A 13,301-nucleotide genomic window follows, 5' to 3' on the forward strand; every position below is an offset into this window, starting at 1 on the left:
CCTAACTAGATTCTCTTCATTTGTCTAAAAATGAGAAAGCAGAATGATTTAAAAATAGACATGTAGATAAAAGTAAATCAGGTAGCTCTGTTATGTTTGTACAGTTAGTATTAATTTCACTGAAATTTGACCCTGCTCCATTTATTAGATGCCAAAGACACTGAATTCTTAGGGGTGTTGAAAGCACACACCCAACGTAATCAATAAGGTAATGTTGGAAAACGGTTAGGATAAACGGATTACTCAGGTAATTCTTTTGTAAACACCAATAGCATGCTTTTCTGGAAAAAAAAAATTCAAACAAAAGTGTTCACCACAGAAACATGACACAAAGAGGAAGATAAACATCAAAATTCTGAAAGTCTAGTAAAATCAGGTGACGTCACTGAACTTACAGCTGCGTCTGCGTTTGATGTTCTAATCTGGCACAAGTGTTTTATAACTTTCAGTGACTTGATGGTATTGCTTCATTTAATAAAATACAGTCATGACAGGCATTTAAATGAGGAACTTTATATCTATTTGGCTCATTAATATACTTTTAATTTTTTAAAAAAGAAATGCAATACATGTAACTTCTACAGAATTTTTTTTTTATATACTTTGAGAATAACAGTGTTTCAGGACTGGTTTTGTTTAAAGTAAGCCTAACCTCCCTTCTCCCCATTCTACCTCCTTTTTTTTTTCCTTAATTACCGAATGTGTAGCAAAGCAGTCCCTGAAGTAAAAATATTCATCTTTTTTTAGTAGTTTGCTTTTCAGAATCACCTTCTGAAAGTGAGAAAGGATGGGGGTCTACGGATAGTTTTCTTCTGCACCACATCACTGACGTGACCCACCACTAGCTAGGCCACACTCAACACCATGAAAGTCACTATGAAGCTCTGTTCTCTTGAGGATAACGAAAACCCAGACTAAATCCCTGACTTCTATTAAAACGTCAGGAGACTTTTGGCTTAGTTTCTATACCTCTGATAACATCCAGAGATATTGTATCTGCTCATAATAAAACTCAAGTCTACTGGTACCGTCTTCCCAGAGACCTTCCACCTTCTCGCTGTCATTCCCATTGAGAACGTCCTAAAAATAGACACGTTTTCCAGCATAAAACTATTAGACAATATCTTGATAATAGCCTCTTCATGCTGTACTACAATTAGAATTATTCTGCCACTGGTTATTATTAACATTGACCAACAGATAACAAAAATTTCAGGAGTAATATAAGGAATATACAGACCTTTCAAGTTCCCTTTGTAACTAGTGTTTTTCTATCGTGAATTTGTAGAAGTATCATCATCAACCCAATCCTTAATAGACCAATATAGTCATGAGTGCTACTTTGGCTGCCAAACTCTTATTTTTATTGCTAATCTAGTCTCAGCAAGTATCAAGCTAAGCCTCTGTTATAGTGACCCTCTTAGTAAGAGCAAAATCAGATTATGTACCATCAGAGGAAATAAATCTCAGGTGTGAGAGACCGTTCATTTCTTTTGCTAAAGTCCCACCCTCTGAGTGACAGGTAGAAGACAAAATGTCAAGAAGGAGTCCTGTTCGAACAAATGCTTAGGATGGTATTTAATACAGCAGAGAGCCAAGATACAGTAGGAGGACACAGTAAAGAATGTGGGCTGTGTAGATACAATAAAGAATTTCGGTTTAGGATCCGACATCTGTTATTGGAAAGGGGAATAAGTTAGGGAAATAAATGATTTCCAGTTCTCCATACATGCAAATGTTAAGTTCGTTATTACAAAAGTTTTGCTGTTGTATGTGCTGAAAGAAAAGCATAGGCATTTAAACATTTTTTTAAAAATAAATCACTCAATAGGCTTAAGAAAAATACTCTAGTTCATAGTTCATTGAGCTGACCTTTTGAGTCAAGATCAGGGAATGAATCCAGGCTGAAAACCAAAAAACAAAACAGAGATGAATCATTTTACCATGAAAACAAACAAAAGAAAGGCATTTCCAGTCGCAGCTAACCTCGACTAGTTTTTATTGCATTGTTTTTGAAATGCCAAGAAACTGGCTTTGGCCATAATATTTGCTGTCCAACTAGATCACAACTGTCAGTAGGCGACTGCTTGCAACAATTAGCTAAACACCATTATTTGACAAATTCCCCTGGAAGGGACGGGACGTAGATGCTGGAGGTGTGTCTGACACACACTGAATCGAGTAACAGTTAATCAGGCTGGGGCTGCAGCACAGGAGAGAAGTTGGTAAGTCCTTACCCAGGGAAGGGGTTTCAAACAGCCTTAATTTTTTGAAAACCGTACGATCGACCTGATCCTAGAAGTTCTTTCCGGTTTTCAGGAATGAATTGTGGGACTGGCTAAAGAGAAGGGGGAAAAAGCCACCAATTCTACATTCGTTTTTTAAGAAGATCAGGGAGAGAGGAAGAAAAATAGAAATGCAAATGTGGAATGGTAGTGGTATACAACATCGAGAAATTAACATCATGGAACCTGCTAGCAATTTCCACCGAAGCAGTAAACCCCTTAACTGATGGAGATTCAGCACAATATACACATGGATTAACAACTCCACCATTACTAGGGCTGCCGTTAAAGCCAAAAAATTAACTACAATATTCAAAAACAGAATTCTCATAAGGTTTGAGAAAAATAGACTGAAAAGGCAATGTTAGCTAAGCTCTTAGCTAAATCCACTCTTAATGGCCCCCAGTATTTAAACTATCATGGATTAAAGCCATGAAAATAAAAATTTCAATTTGAAATTTTATTAGCATGTTGCTAAAATGGTCAATAAAAAAACATCAACACGATAGGCTTTGTTGACATATTTGGACAACTGCTTTCTCGATTTTAAGACTTTATTTCCACTTCCCCACCTTCTGAGATTTCTGTGTTAGGAAAAGCCAAACTAAATACACTGGCTATGGTGCTGTAATAATGCTGGTTTCTGGAATGTTGCCATGTCTTTCCCCTCCGTCTTCTCCAACCCCTTTAAAACTGTGGTTATTTTTGAAACGCAGCCCAAGGAGGGAGCCATCTAGGGTTGAGAACAAGCGCCCTTTACACAGATTCAAGTTCGCGGACACCTGGTGAGCCTTCTCTTGTCCAGGGGGGCGGGGCCGGCTCTCCTCATCAAATTCGCTGCGCCATTATCCTCCGGGGACCGGGAAGGCATCCCTTCTGCCAGCAAGGGAGACTCACAGGCAAATGCCGGTGGGGAGTGGCGTTCGCTTCCCTAGGTGGAAAGAACGGGAAGCAAAACAAACACTGTCTTGCTTAGCCCGGAGCCTGGGATACAATGTCAGGAGACCAGGGACTGGAGAGCTGAAAAAGTCCCGGGCAGCCTCGGGATAACCCGGAGTCCCGAAGTGCTTGCTCCCTCGTGGAATTATTCACAAGTGCATGAGGGACAGGCTCGATTTCTTGGAAATCCTGCAGTCTGGGGACACATCCATACTAGAGCTGAGCTGTGCCCTGAAAGGATCCATTCTCACCTCCCACCGGTCTGTGTGTGCACGTTTGGGGCGGTGATGGTCCCTTTCTAGTAGGTCGGGTGTTAGTCACTAGACCAGTGACTCTTGGGGGGAGGTCTTGTCCTTGCTTCCCTCGGCCCGTTCTCCTCTCCCCACTTACAACTCAAGGGGCAAGCGCACGCTGGGTCTCCCAACACCATCATCACCACTGGGGATCTCAGCCGGGCGGGCGCGGCCCCTTCAGTCCCGGGGCCAGTTCCTGGGACTACCTGCCACTTGCCAGAAAGATGCGAGGCTGCAGCCCGGGCGCTGGCCGCTGCGGGTGGCCACTCAAGGGGGTCGGGGGGTGCTGAATCGCCGGCCTGGGAGCCCGCGTGCGGGGGAGGGAGCGGGGCGCGGGGAGGCTGGAGGGGCGGGCGGCTTCCCCCAGGCTACTCCTTGTCGTCCACAAGGTCGGCGAGCTCCTGGAGCACACGCAGGCGGCCGCTGGCGTCGATGCGGCGCTTCTCGCGGATGAGGTCTTCCAGGCTGTGAAACCTGGCCGTGTGCACCTTGTTCTCACCCAGGTGCACCTTGAGATAGTACTGCTGCTGCGGGGTCTGCGTGCCGGCCGGCACCTCCCCTCCCGCCTTGAACTCCCGCTTGCCGAAGCGGCACCAAGCGGCGAAGCTCTCCGAGTTCGTCCAGCAGATCTCCTCGCTCTTGAGGCCCAGGTGGCCGCAGGCGTTCTGCACCACCAGCTCGGCCACCAGCGGGCGGTAGCGGTACCAGCTATTCACCACCCGGCCCACGTTGGCCGCTCCCGCCTCGTACAGGCTGTCCTGGCGGATCTCGCCTTGGTGCAGGTGGATGATCTGCCCGCCGCCCACGTAGACGGCCCAGTGCGGGGCGGGCGCGGGCGGCTCTGGCGCGGGCTGCAGGCACAGCAGCTCCAGCAGGTCGCCGGGCTCGCAGAGCGCGGGCAGCGCCGTGACCGCGTAGACGCTCAGGTCGGCGCCCTGAGGGCCGCCGCTCATTTTGGAAAAGATGCATTCCTGGCCCCGAAAGGCGGAGAACTGAGTTTCGTTGAGGACCAGCTGGTGCAGCAGGTGGTGGTGGCGGCGACGGCTAGGGCTCTCCGGGCAGGGAGCGCGGCCCGGGGAGGCCTTCACGCCAAACTTGTCGGGCTGGCCTCGTTCGTCCAGGTCCTCCTCCTCATCCGAGAAGAAGTAGGCAACCCCGACCCGCAGCTCGTCCTTCTCGATCCCCGACGGGTCCCCGGTGGGCAACTCGCTGTAGCTAAGGTGGGTGATGCGGTCCAGTTGGTTGCCCATCAATGACGCGGCGAGGCCGGGGCCAGAAGCGGGGATCTGCGGAAGCACAGAGGAGACGCAGAGACACGATCAGAGTCGCGCTGCCCTCCCCAGGACGAGCCGTGCCCCCGGGACCTGGCCGCCCGCGCGCCTGTACTGGAGTCAACCGCCTCCCCGGGGCCAGGACCGGCACGGGAGCCAGCAGTCCGGCGGGCGAGAGCGGACGCCGCCACGCAGCCTCGGACCTTGTACCGGAACCCGGCCCAACGCCCACAAGAGAAGAGGCTGGAGCGCGGGAGGGCGTGCGGGGTCCCAGTGGGAAGGACAGCGCGGGGTGTGGCAGCGTGGGAGTCGGGACACCCAGGAAGGGACGGAGAGGTGGGTTGGAGGAAAGGGGGAGCGCCTCGGGCTCCAGAGCTTGGAGCGCGCTGCGCTCACATTTTCAGCCGCCCCCCTCCGCAGCCCACCTCTCAGTTTTACCCTAGGTCCGTGCTCCTCCCCGAGAGCGCCTCGCGCAATGACCATCGGACACGTTCACGGGCACCCACTTGACACCAGCACAATTTTGCACACTTGGAGTCCAGACACTGACAGGCTGGTACACCGGTGTGCTGATGTCACGTACAATGACAAACCTTCGCGACGACACACTCAGACCCCCACCTTCGTACACTATTCCAACCCCACGCTGGCACGCTCGCCAGTGCACGTACACCCACGCACCCGGGCACACTTGCCCACACAGGCAGGTGCACTCTGCCCCTTAGTTCTCTCGCCTTCTCCCCAGCAGAGCCAATCTGGCTGCGCCAGGGCGAGGCTGCTCTGTCTAAAATAACCTAACAAAGAGGCAAGGGGAGGATGGGGGAAGCCAGTGCGGTGTGTGTGTGCCGGTGTGGGTGCGGGTTGTGTGGCGAGGCCCACTTTCAGCCAGAAGTCCCCTCTCCCTCCTACCCGGCACAGGGTCCAAACAATCGGACGAAGAAAACACGTTTCCAAGGCAAAGAAAGCTGCCTCTTCGTACCCGTGATTTCCCTGCTCCCGAAACCCCAAACTCCTTTAAAGTCTCCTGGTCCCCATGGGTGCTGCGGAGGTGGTGGTGACGAGCGTGTCCTGGGCGGCGCGTGGGGCTGTGGCTCGGCTCTGCCCCGCGCGGATCCGTGCGGTGCGGTCCCCGCCGCGATGCCCGTGCGCCTGCCGGTCCACGTTGGCTGGGGCGCCTACTCCACCTGGGCAGTCCCGACTCCGTTCTGGTTTCCTACAGCCCAGCCGACGACTCTAAGTAGCCAAAGCAGCTGGCTCCAGGGCCCGCCCCCGGACGCGCTCATTGGTTGGGGCCGATGCCCAGTGCTCGTCAATCTCCGCCGGAGGGGGAGGGGAGCAGGGGCGGGTCTCCAGCGTGCGCCCCGCCACGCCACGCCCCTTCCCGCCCCGCCCTGCCCCCGCACACCGGAGCGCGCGCCGCCCCCGGGAGCTAGGTGCGAGCGCCGGCCGGGAGCGCGCGAGGGGCGGGGCGCTTCCGTACGGCGGCTCGGCCGGCTTCCATCCAGCAGCTTCGCCTACCGATCGAGACTGGGCGCGCCGTCAGCCTGCGTTCTGTGTTCCGGGAGAACAGACTCAAGCGACGAAGCTGAGTCTGAGGGTGGAGAAAAATCCCCAGTGCACCCCGAGCCTTTTGCGCGGCCCGGGGCGGGGAACGACGTTGTCAGAGGCGGGCACCCGGGGACCCTGCTGAGGACCCCTGAGCCTGGGTTCCTGAGGGCCCCTGGGCTGGTCCTCGGCGCACAGACTTTTTCCTGACGGCCACCGATCCCTTTGAAATTGTGCCTGCGGTATTCGGTTCATCTCCTTTGACCTGTGTGGAGCTGCTGACCCAGCACTGGCGCCTGGTTTAAAAGGAGCGCGGTGTCAAACACGAATGAAAAGGCGGAGCCTTGACCACCCCCCTCCCTGACTGGGCCTGAGTTTGGCCTCCAAGTCTGTCTGTGAAGGGGGCGCATCACCAATGTCGACAGTGGGACATAATCTTGCTTCCCAACCCCCAGAACTGCCATTGCTAAGGGATTGCTAAGGGATTTTTGTTTGGTTTCGTGGGAGAAGGGTGTCCAGCAGTAATTAATGATGGCATTCCTGGTTGGAAAGTTAATGAATGTGCTCTGGATATGGGATGCTGAAAGATGACTTTCACACATGTGAAGTTTTAGATTGACAGTTTAAAAAGCTTATAACGTTAAGTCCTGAAGAGTTCTTAGACATCTAGTTCTCCTTTCAAGGCTGGGCTCCAGCAGCTTCTCGGTGGAGCCTACTCTCTTTACCCAGGGAAAACTGGGTGCTTCCTCTTTGTGCCCCCTTGGCAGCTGGTACAAACTCTTAGTGCTCTCATCCCATTTTATTACACATCTCTGTTGACTTTCTTCCTCTTTAAAAAGTGAATGCCTTCGGGATTGACTTGTGTTCTACATAATTTTGTATTCTGGACCTTTTTAACAGTACTTTTTAACAGAATGGGTTCCATCAGCAGTAATGAAAATGAAAACAGTCAACAAGTATTGACCACTTACAAGTTGCTAGGCACTACGTCTTGGTGTTTAAGTAAATGACTTAATCTCCCTGCCTCTGTAGGGGATTCACTAACATCCCCACTGCAACAAATGAGAAACTGAGGCCCAAATACCAGCGCCAGCAATCTATCCAGGCTCTATGGGATTTCAGGACCAGTCTTTAACCTGGCTCTACTGTTGGTTGAATGAATAAAATCGTGTTGCATAAGGTAAGAAAACTGGTGTTCCAGAGAAGTTAGCTGATCGGCCCCAGGTTACATGAGGACTGTTACATATTATAAAAAAATTTTTTGATAGATGATTCTGCTTAAGTATTCTCAAATTGCAGAGTCTCCAGTTCATGTTTGCTTTCTGAAGGCCTCTGTATACCCCACAGCCTCCAAATACAGTGATTTATCAGATTAGATGGTTAATAAGTATTGATGGAAAAAGTGGCTTTAAAATGACCATCTGTATATATTTGATGTGCATAAGTCTTTTAAAAAATTTTTCCATTGCCCACGTGCAAGTTATGAGAATACCAGTTGCCATCCTTGGAACTGACCACAGCTTGTGATGACCTTTTTTATACTTGCTATGAATAATAAACAACTCATTTTGGCCCTGAAGTCCAGAGAATCGAACAAGTGGCTTCAGAGATCAAAAGTGAGTTATTGGCCTGGTTATAAACTGGACTTCAGGGATCTCTGCGAGGAGTATCTGAAGAGTTCATTACTGGTGTCTGAGAGGAGCTCAGTGGAAGTAGCTCAGGGCTTGACACTGAATAATTTTTTTATCCTCTGTCCATCCCAAGATAAATCCTGTGCACAAACATTTACAACATATTTGCATGGGATGCTGTGTTCTCTCCTACCTGTCCTATTCTGCCCTGCTCCAGACTACAGAGTAAGCAGGCTGCTCTTCTTTGCTTAACTTCCCTTCATTCCAAAGGATAATTAACATAAAATGTTGTCAGGACTTTGAGATACAGTGCCAAAAGTTTGAAATATCAATATGCAATATTTTGAATCTCCTTTCCAAACCCTCCCCCTGCCAGGATAAAAGGCTTACTGCTTTAGTAATCACCAGGGAAAATAAATGCCCTGAGAATCCCCTCTCCCCCCCAGCCCCATGGTCCCCTTGAAACAGAAGGCAGAGAACACATTAAGTCTCTGAGGCATGGGGAAGAAAGAACTAAAAGTAAACTAAGGAAAATGCATCTACTCTTTTTGACATTTTGGCAATTAGAAGGATAACAAAGTAAGAAATAGGCCAATCAGATATCTACATTAGAAAACCCAATTTTTATTTGCATTACAAAATATGTTTTGCTAATCGTTTTGTCTATTATTTCTTACCCCATCCTGCCTTCTTTCACACTGAGGAAATACAGTGTCACCAGAGGCAGAAGACAGTCATCAAAAGAGCAGACTCAAGAAGCCAACTACTGTAGTTTGAATTCTACTTCAATAGTTTGACTGTGGATAACTTTGAGTAAGTCACTTAACTTTTCCAGGAGTCAGTTTCTTCATATGTAAGTTGTGGGTAAATAGTATCTATCTCATTGCGTTGTTGTGAGTTCATGCAGGCAAGTATGCTTGGCACATAGTAAGCTTTCAGTCAATGCTACTTATTATTATTGTTGTTGTTGTTGTCAGAAGAGGGGAGAGAGGAGAGGGTCCCATGTCCTACTTGTTATGATGACTGTCCAGTTCTGCCTTTCCTTTGCCCCAGGCAAAAGTTAACCCTAGATGACGTGTCCAAGGCTGTCCCTGGCCAGAGTGTGGCACTGCTTCTGTCTTAAGGTGGTGATTGCTCTGTCTATCCTGAGACTAATTTAAAGTCTGCAACTCTGTATAGATTTCCGTGTGTGAGCCCTGGGGCTGATTACATCCTGTATCCCATAGTATTTTGAATTGTTTTTAAGTGACTACTTCATGGTTTGAGGAATATATATGGACAGTGGTAAGCAGAGGAGTGATAAGGAGTCAATTATACGTGTGTTACCTTTTCTTTTGCTGCCATCTGGTGTATCATCCTCCTTATTTTCCTCTTGATTCCTTCTTTAGCACTGTATGAAATACTTTCTCCCAGATTTTACTGACCAGGTCCTTGGCTCAAACTGTCATCCTTTAAAATCGGACCTCTAGGTAGGGGTTCAGAAGGAGTGTTCATCCTCTCCATCTGCTTTATATCATTACTTTGCTAAAAATGTTTTTTCTGCTTTTAACTGTATGCCCGTGTTTGTTTCTTTCTTTCTTTCACACCTCAAAAACCTACAGAAATTTCTGGAAGAAAACGTTCCTTTAGTGAGCAGGGAAGTTTATGTGACTCAGAAGATTGTGACCTCTTGGGAGATTAAAAACGTCTGCTCCTCTTTGCATGTGTAAACTTAAGAGAGTTGTCATTTGTTATTGTGGTTGCAACAAAATCAGAGACGGGGTAAATAATCCCATTCCCTTGAAGTTACATATTTTGTTGTCTGTATTCCCTCTAGGTTGTAAGATGAACGAGGTCAGGAATCATGTCTATTTTGCTCATTTTATCTTTGTACTACAAGCACAGTGACTGGCATATGGTATGCACTCAATACATACTTGCTAAATCCGTACAGAACAAATGAATGAATGAATCTAGATTACTCTCAGTTATAATGTCTTTATGATTTTCTATTTTGTTGTTTTATTATATGAACCTACAGCTCTTCAGTGCAACAATTTTAAGCAAAATATATTTCAGACATACACAAGTATTGTTCAGTACAGCTGCCTATTGTATTGTATGCCCTAGTTTAGCATTTAACCTTTTGGGAACCATCCCTTTCCCTGTCCTTGACTGCGTTAGGCAGTCAGCATACTCATCCTGATATCTTCTAAAGAACACTCTGTACCCATCTGGGGCAGAGGCAGTGCAGTGGCTCCACCAACCCCATTTCCCTTCCTTCTGGGCACACAGCTGAATGACATGTCCCCCCACAATGTGCCCTTAGGTAGGTACCATGTGATGGAGTCTGGCCAATGGGATGTGGGTAGAAGTTTAGTAAGCCACTGACAGCATTGGCTCCAGAAGCTGAAACCATGAACACGACCTTCTCTGCACTTTCTTTCCCCATTTGGCCACATGTAGAGGATTCATGGTATAACTCCAGGCTCTGAAAGATAGAGGCACCACTAGATGGAGGGAAGTGCGGGTTCCTCAGTGACTGTCTGCATTGCCTTGTGATGTGAGGGAGAAATAAGTTTTAGTGAGTTAAGCCACCCAAAAAATGTTGTGGCTATTTGTAATAGCAGTTAGTCTATCCCGATAGGTATTCTCTCCTTTATTTTAGACCTATGTTGGAACACCAAACATCCCATCCTTCCCTCTGCCCTTTCTCTCTTAGTGTCTGTTCTCACTGTTAAGATGTCTTTCCATTCATGGGATTCCTGCAAGGTCACAGAAGGTTCCTATCACTCAGTTTTTAAAGAAATCAATAGTGGATGCATCTGTAGTACCCTCTAGGTACTACCCCATGCCTCCCTACTATTTTTTTTTCTCTAAATTTCCATTAGTTTTGTTGTGACTAACTTACCCATCTTTCTAAATATCTTACCTGCCTTCTACTTCTTTTGGATCACAAAAATGGCAGCTAAGGCTAAAGAGATTCCTAGTGACCTGCTTCCCCTTAACCACTTTGCACGCACTGACACTCTGACTGTCCATTTCTTACGTGACCTCTTCCAAGTTTGGCTTCCACATTTTCTGAGTTCCTTCCTATAACTGGATGTTGTTATTAAAGTATTTTTAGTGGCTTCTTATCATTTTGCCATTAAAGACCTGAGAATGTTCCCCAGGTAAAAACCTTCAGCACTTGAAGGTTTAGTATTTTGCCGGATATGGATTATACAAAGATGTTTCAGCCCACTGTTAGTCTCTCCACTGTGTTCCCTCCAGATTTTAGGAGAGTGCATGCCTCTTGCATGATAGTGATGGTGGAGCTCTGGGTGGCCCTGGGTCACTTTTACACACATGCTGTTAGCTCTGCCTTCTGAAAATGTCTTTCCCTACCTGCTTCATCTAGCTTTGATTTGAAATTTATAATCCCTTCATGCATCAGGTCCTCCCATATGTCTGTCCCCTCACCATTCTAATTGAGAGCGTTTTTTATGCTCCCATAATTTCATGTATGTATTGGTCACGAGATGTGTCGAAACACTTATAAAACCAAATTGGTATCATGGTTAGATTTTCTTCTCTTTCCTCCTTCACAGACTAAGAATCATTTGAGAAAAAGTCCCAAATCTAGTTCAAATCTGTAGTCCCTTTGCCGAGCATGACGTTTGGTGCTTAATGAATACTCCTTAGATGCACCTTGCCTGGCTCAGTGCCTGCATCAACAATGAACGGTCACTGTTTCATTCACTGAGCTGGCAGTGTTTGTTTTTGTTTCAATTTTCACCAACCTGAGTACTCTGACACCTGGTACATGTTCTAAATTAGATGATGTACAAGAAGGTTTGCTCTTGGACATACAGCATTGGGTTTCCAAATTCTCCTCTGGGATCATCCGGGACCCTGATACAAATATAGATTCCCAGGCTCTTTCCCGGATGTAGTGATAGAATCTCAGGATGGGCTCTAGGGATCTGTGTTTTAAACAGTCTCGCCAAGCCTTCTAGATGCAGCAGAGTAATTACTGGTCAAGCTCTACTCAAATGTAAGAAATTATTCTTATTCTCCTGGGACAGCCCTTGAAGCTAGGTGCTTAATAAATACTTGGAATTAGGTACTTTAGACATTCTGTGGTCCATCTCTGACAGAAGCGAGCCTCCTTTTAGACTGCTCATACTAAGCTGGTAAATGTATATGTTTTCATTCAAAGGTGTGTGAAGTCAAGTGGTTTTTTAAAAAGTTATATTGTAGTCGTGGGGCAGAGCTGAGGATTTTTCTCCCTTTTCTGTTGTTTGAACTCCTGTACTCCAGTTCGCTGTGCTAACAGGCTGTGGTTAGAGCAGAAACGTGAGTGAACAAGGAAACTCTCTGCTCCCAGGTGGTACATTCCTTGTTTGGCTGCTGACTGATTGATGAAAATCCTGGGTTTGCGTTTCGTATTGCTTCTGAATTCCCCTCCTATTACTGTTCCTTTTCTGGCCCCATTCCTCTCAAAGACCAGTTCATCCCACCGGGCTCTGAATGTCATCCCCTCATGCCTCACTCTTTCAATCACCTCTTCTCTTCACCGTCATTTATGATCTTACTTATTCTATTAGCTCCTTGCCAGTTGCATGAAAACACGTTTAAGTCTCTCCCACCTTAAAAACATCCCCTGACTGGGCTTCCCTGGTGGCGCAGTGGTTGAGAGTCCACCTGCCGATGCGGGGGACATGGGTTCGTGCCCCGGTCTGGGAGGATCCCACATGCCGCGAAGCGGCTGGGCCCGTGAGCCATGGCCGCTGAGCCTGCGCGTCCGGAGCCTGTGCTCCTCAAGGGGAGAGGCCACAACAGTGAGAGGCCCGCATACCGCAAAAAAAAACCCCCCCCCCCCAAAAAACCAAAACATCCCCTGACTATACATCTCCCTTGAGATACACTCCTATCTTGAAAGAATTGTCCTTACACCCTTACCCCACCCCACCACAGGCTGTCTTCTGCGCCCATCATTCCACTGAACAGCTCTCGCCAGGGAGACAGTGATCCGTTGGTATTGAACCTGATGGATACTTTTGAGTTCTTACCTTACTTGGCTTCCCAGAAGCGGGTGATGCAGCTGACAGCTTCCTCCGTATTGACATAAGTTCTTCTTTCACCTTCCACTGTACATGCTCTCCTGGTTTCCCTTCGCTTCTCTGGCCGTTCCCCCTACGATGTTTTGTGGGCTTATTTCTTTCAGTGTGTCCTTTCAATATTGATTTTCTTCAGAATTCTCTTCTCAGCTTCTCTTCCCGATGAGTTCTCATCCTGTGATCTTGTCTGCTGCTTTGACTTTCATATCTTACCATGTCCTGACTGTCTAATGGAAATCTCCAGGCTCCGTCTCTC

At 47.7% G+C, this 13,301-nt stretch overlaps 1 protein-coding gene and 1 long non-coding RNA gene across 2 annotated transcripts in view; one reads left to right on the forward strand and one right to left on the reverse strand.

Annotated features, from left to right (window-relative positions):
• Positions 1-1,553: 1,553 nt before the first annotated feature.
• On the reverse strand, positions 1,554-6,016 carry LRATD1 (LRAT domain containing 1). The gene is made up of 2 exons (XM_004326777.4): positions 5,768-6,016; positions 1,554-4,803 (listed from the first exon to the last, which is right to left on the reverse strand). Exon 2 carries the CDS (start codon positions 4,765-4,767, stop codon positions 3,886-3,888), a length of 882 nt encoding a protein of 293 aa, XP_004326825.1. The 5' UTR covers positions 4,768-4,803; positions 5,768-6,016; the 3' UTR covers positions 1,554-3,885.
• Positions 6,017-6,261: 245 nt separating this feature from the next.
• LOC109551203 (uncharacterized) overlaps positions 6,262-13,301 on the forward strand; it is a 141,077-nt gene continuing 134,037 nt past the window's right edge. Inside the window, exon 1 of the long non-coding RNA XR_012325811.1 lies at positions 6,262-8,777. This is a non-coding gene — a long non-coding RNA (uncharacterized lncRNA). The remainder of the gene's footprint in view (positions 8,778-13,301) is intronic.

The sequence above is a fragment of the Tursiops truncatus genome, chromosome 14 (assembly GCF_011762595.2).
Source record: "Tursiops truncatus isolate mTurTru1 chromosome 14, mTurTru1.mat.Y, whole genome shotgun sequence".
Classification (NCBI taxonomy): Eukaryota; Metazoa; Chordata; class Mammalia; order Artiodactyla; family Delphinidae; genus Tursiops; species Tursiops truncatus.

Coding starts and splice junctions, on each gene's coding strand:
- LRATD1 (XM_004326777.4), bottom strand. CDS start 4,767: ATGGGCAACCAACTGGACCGCATCACCCACCTTAGCTACAGCGAGTTG.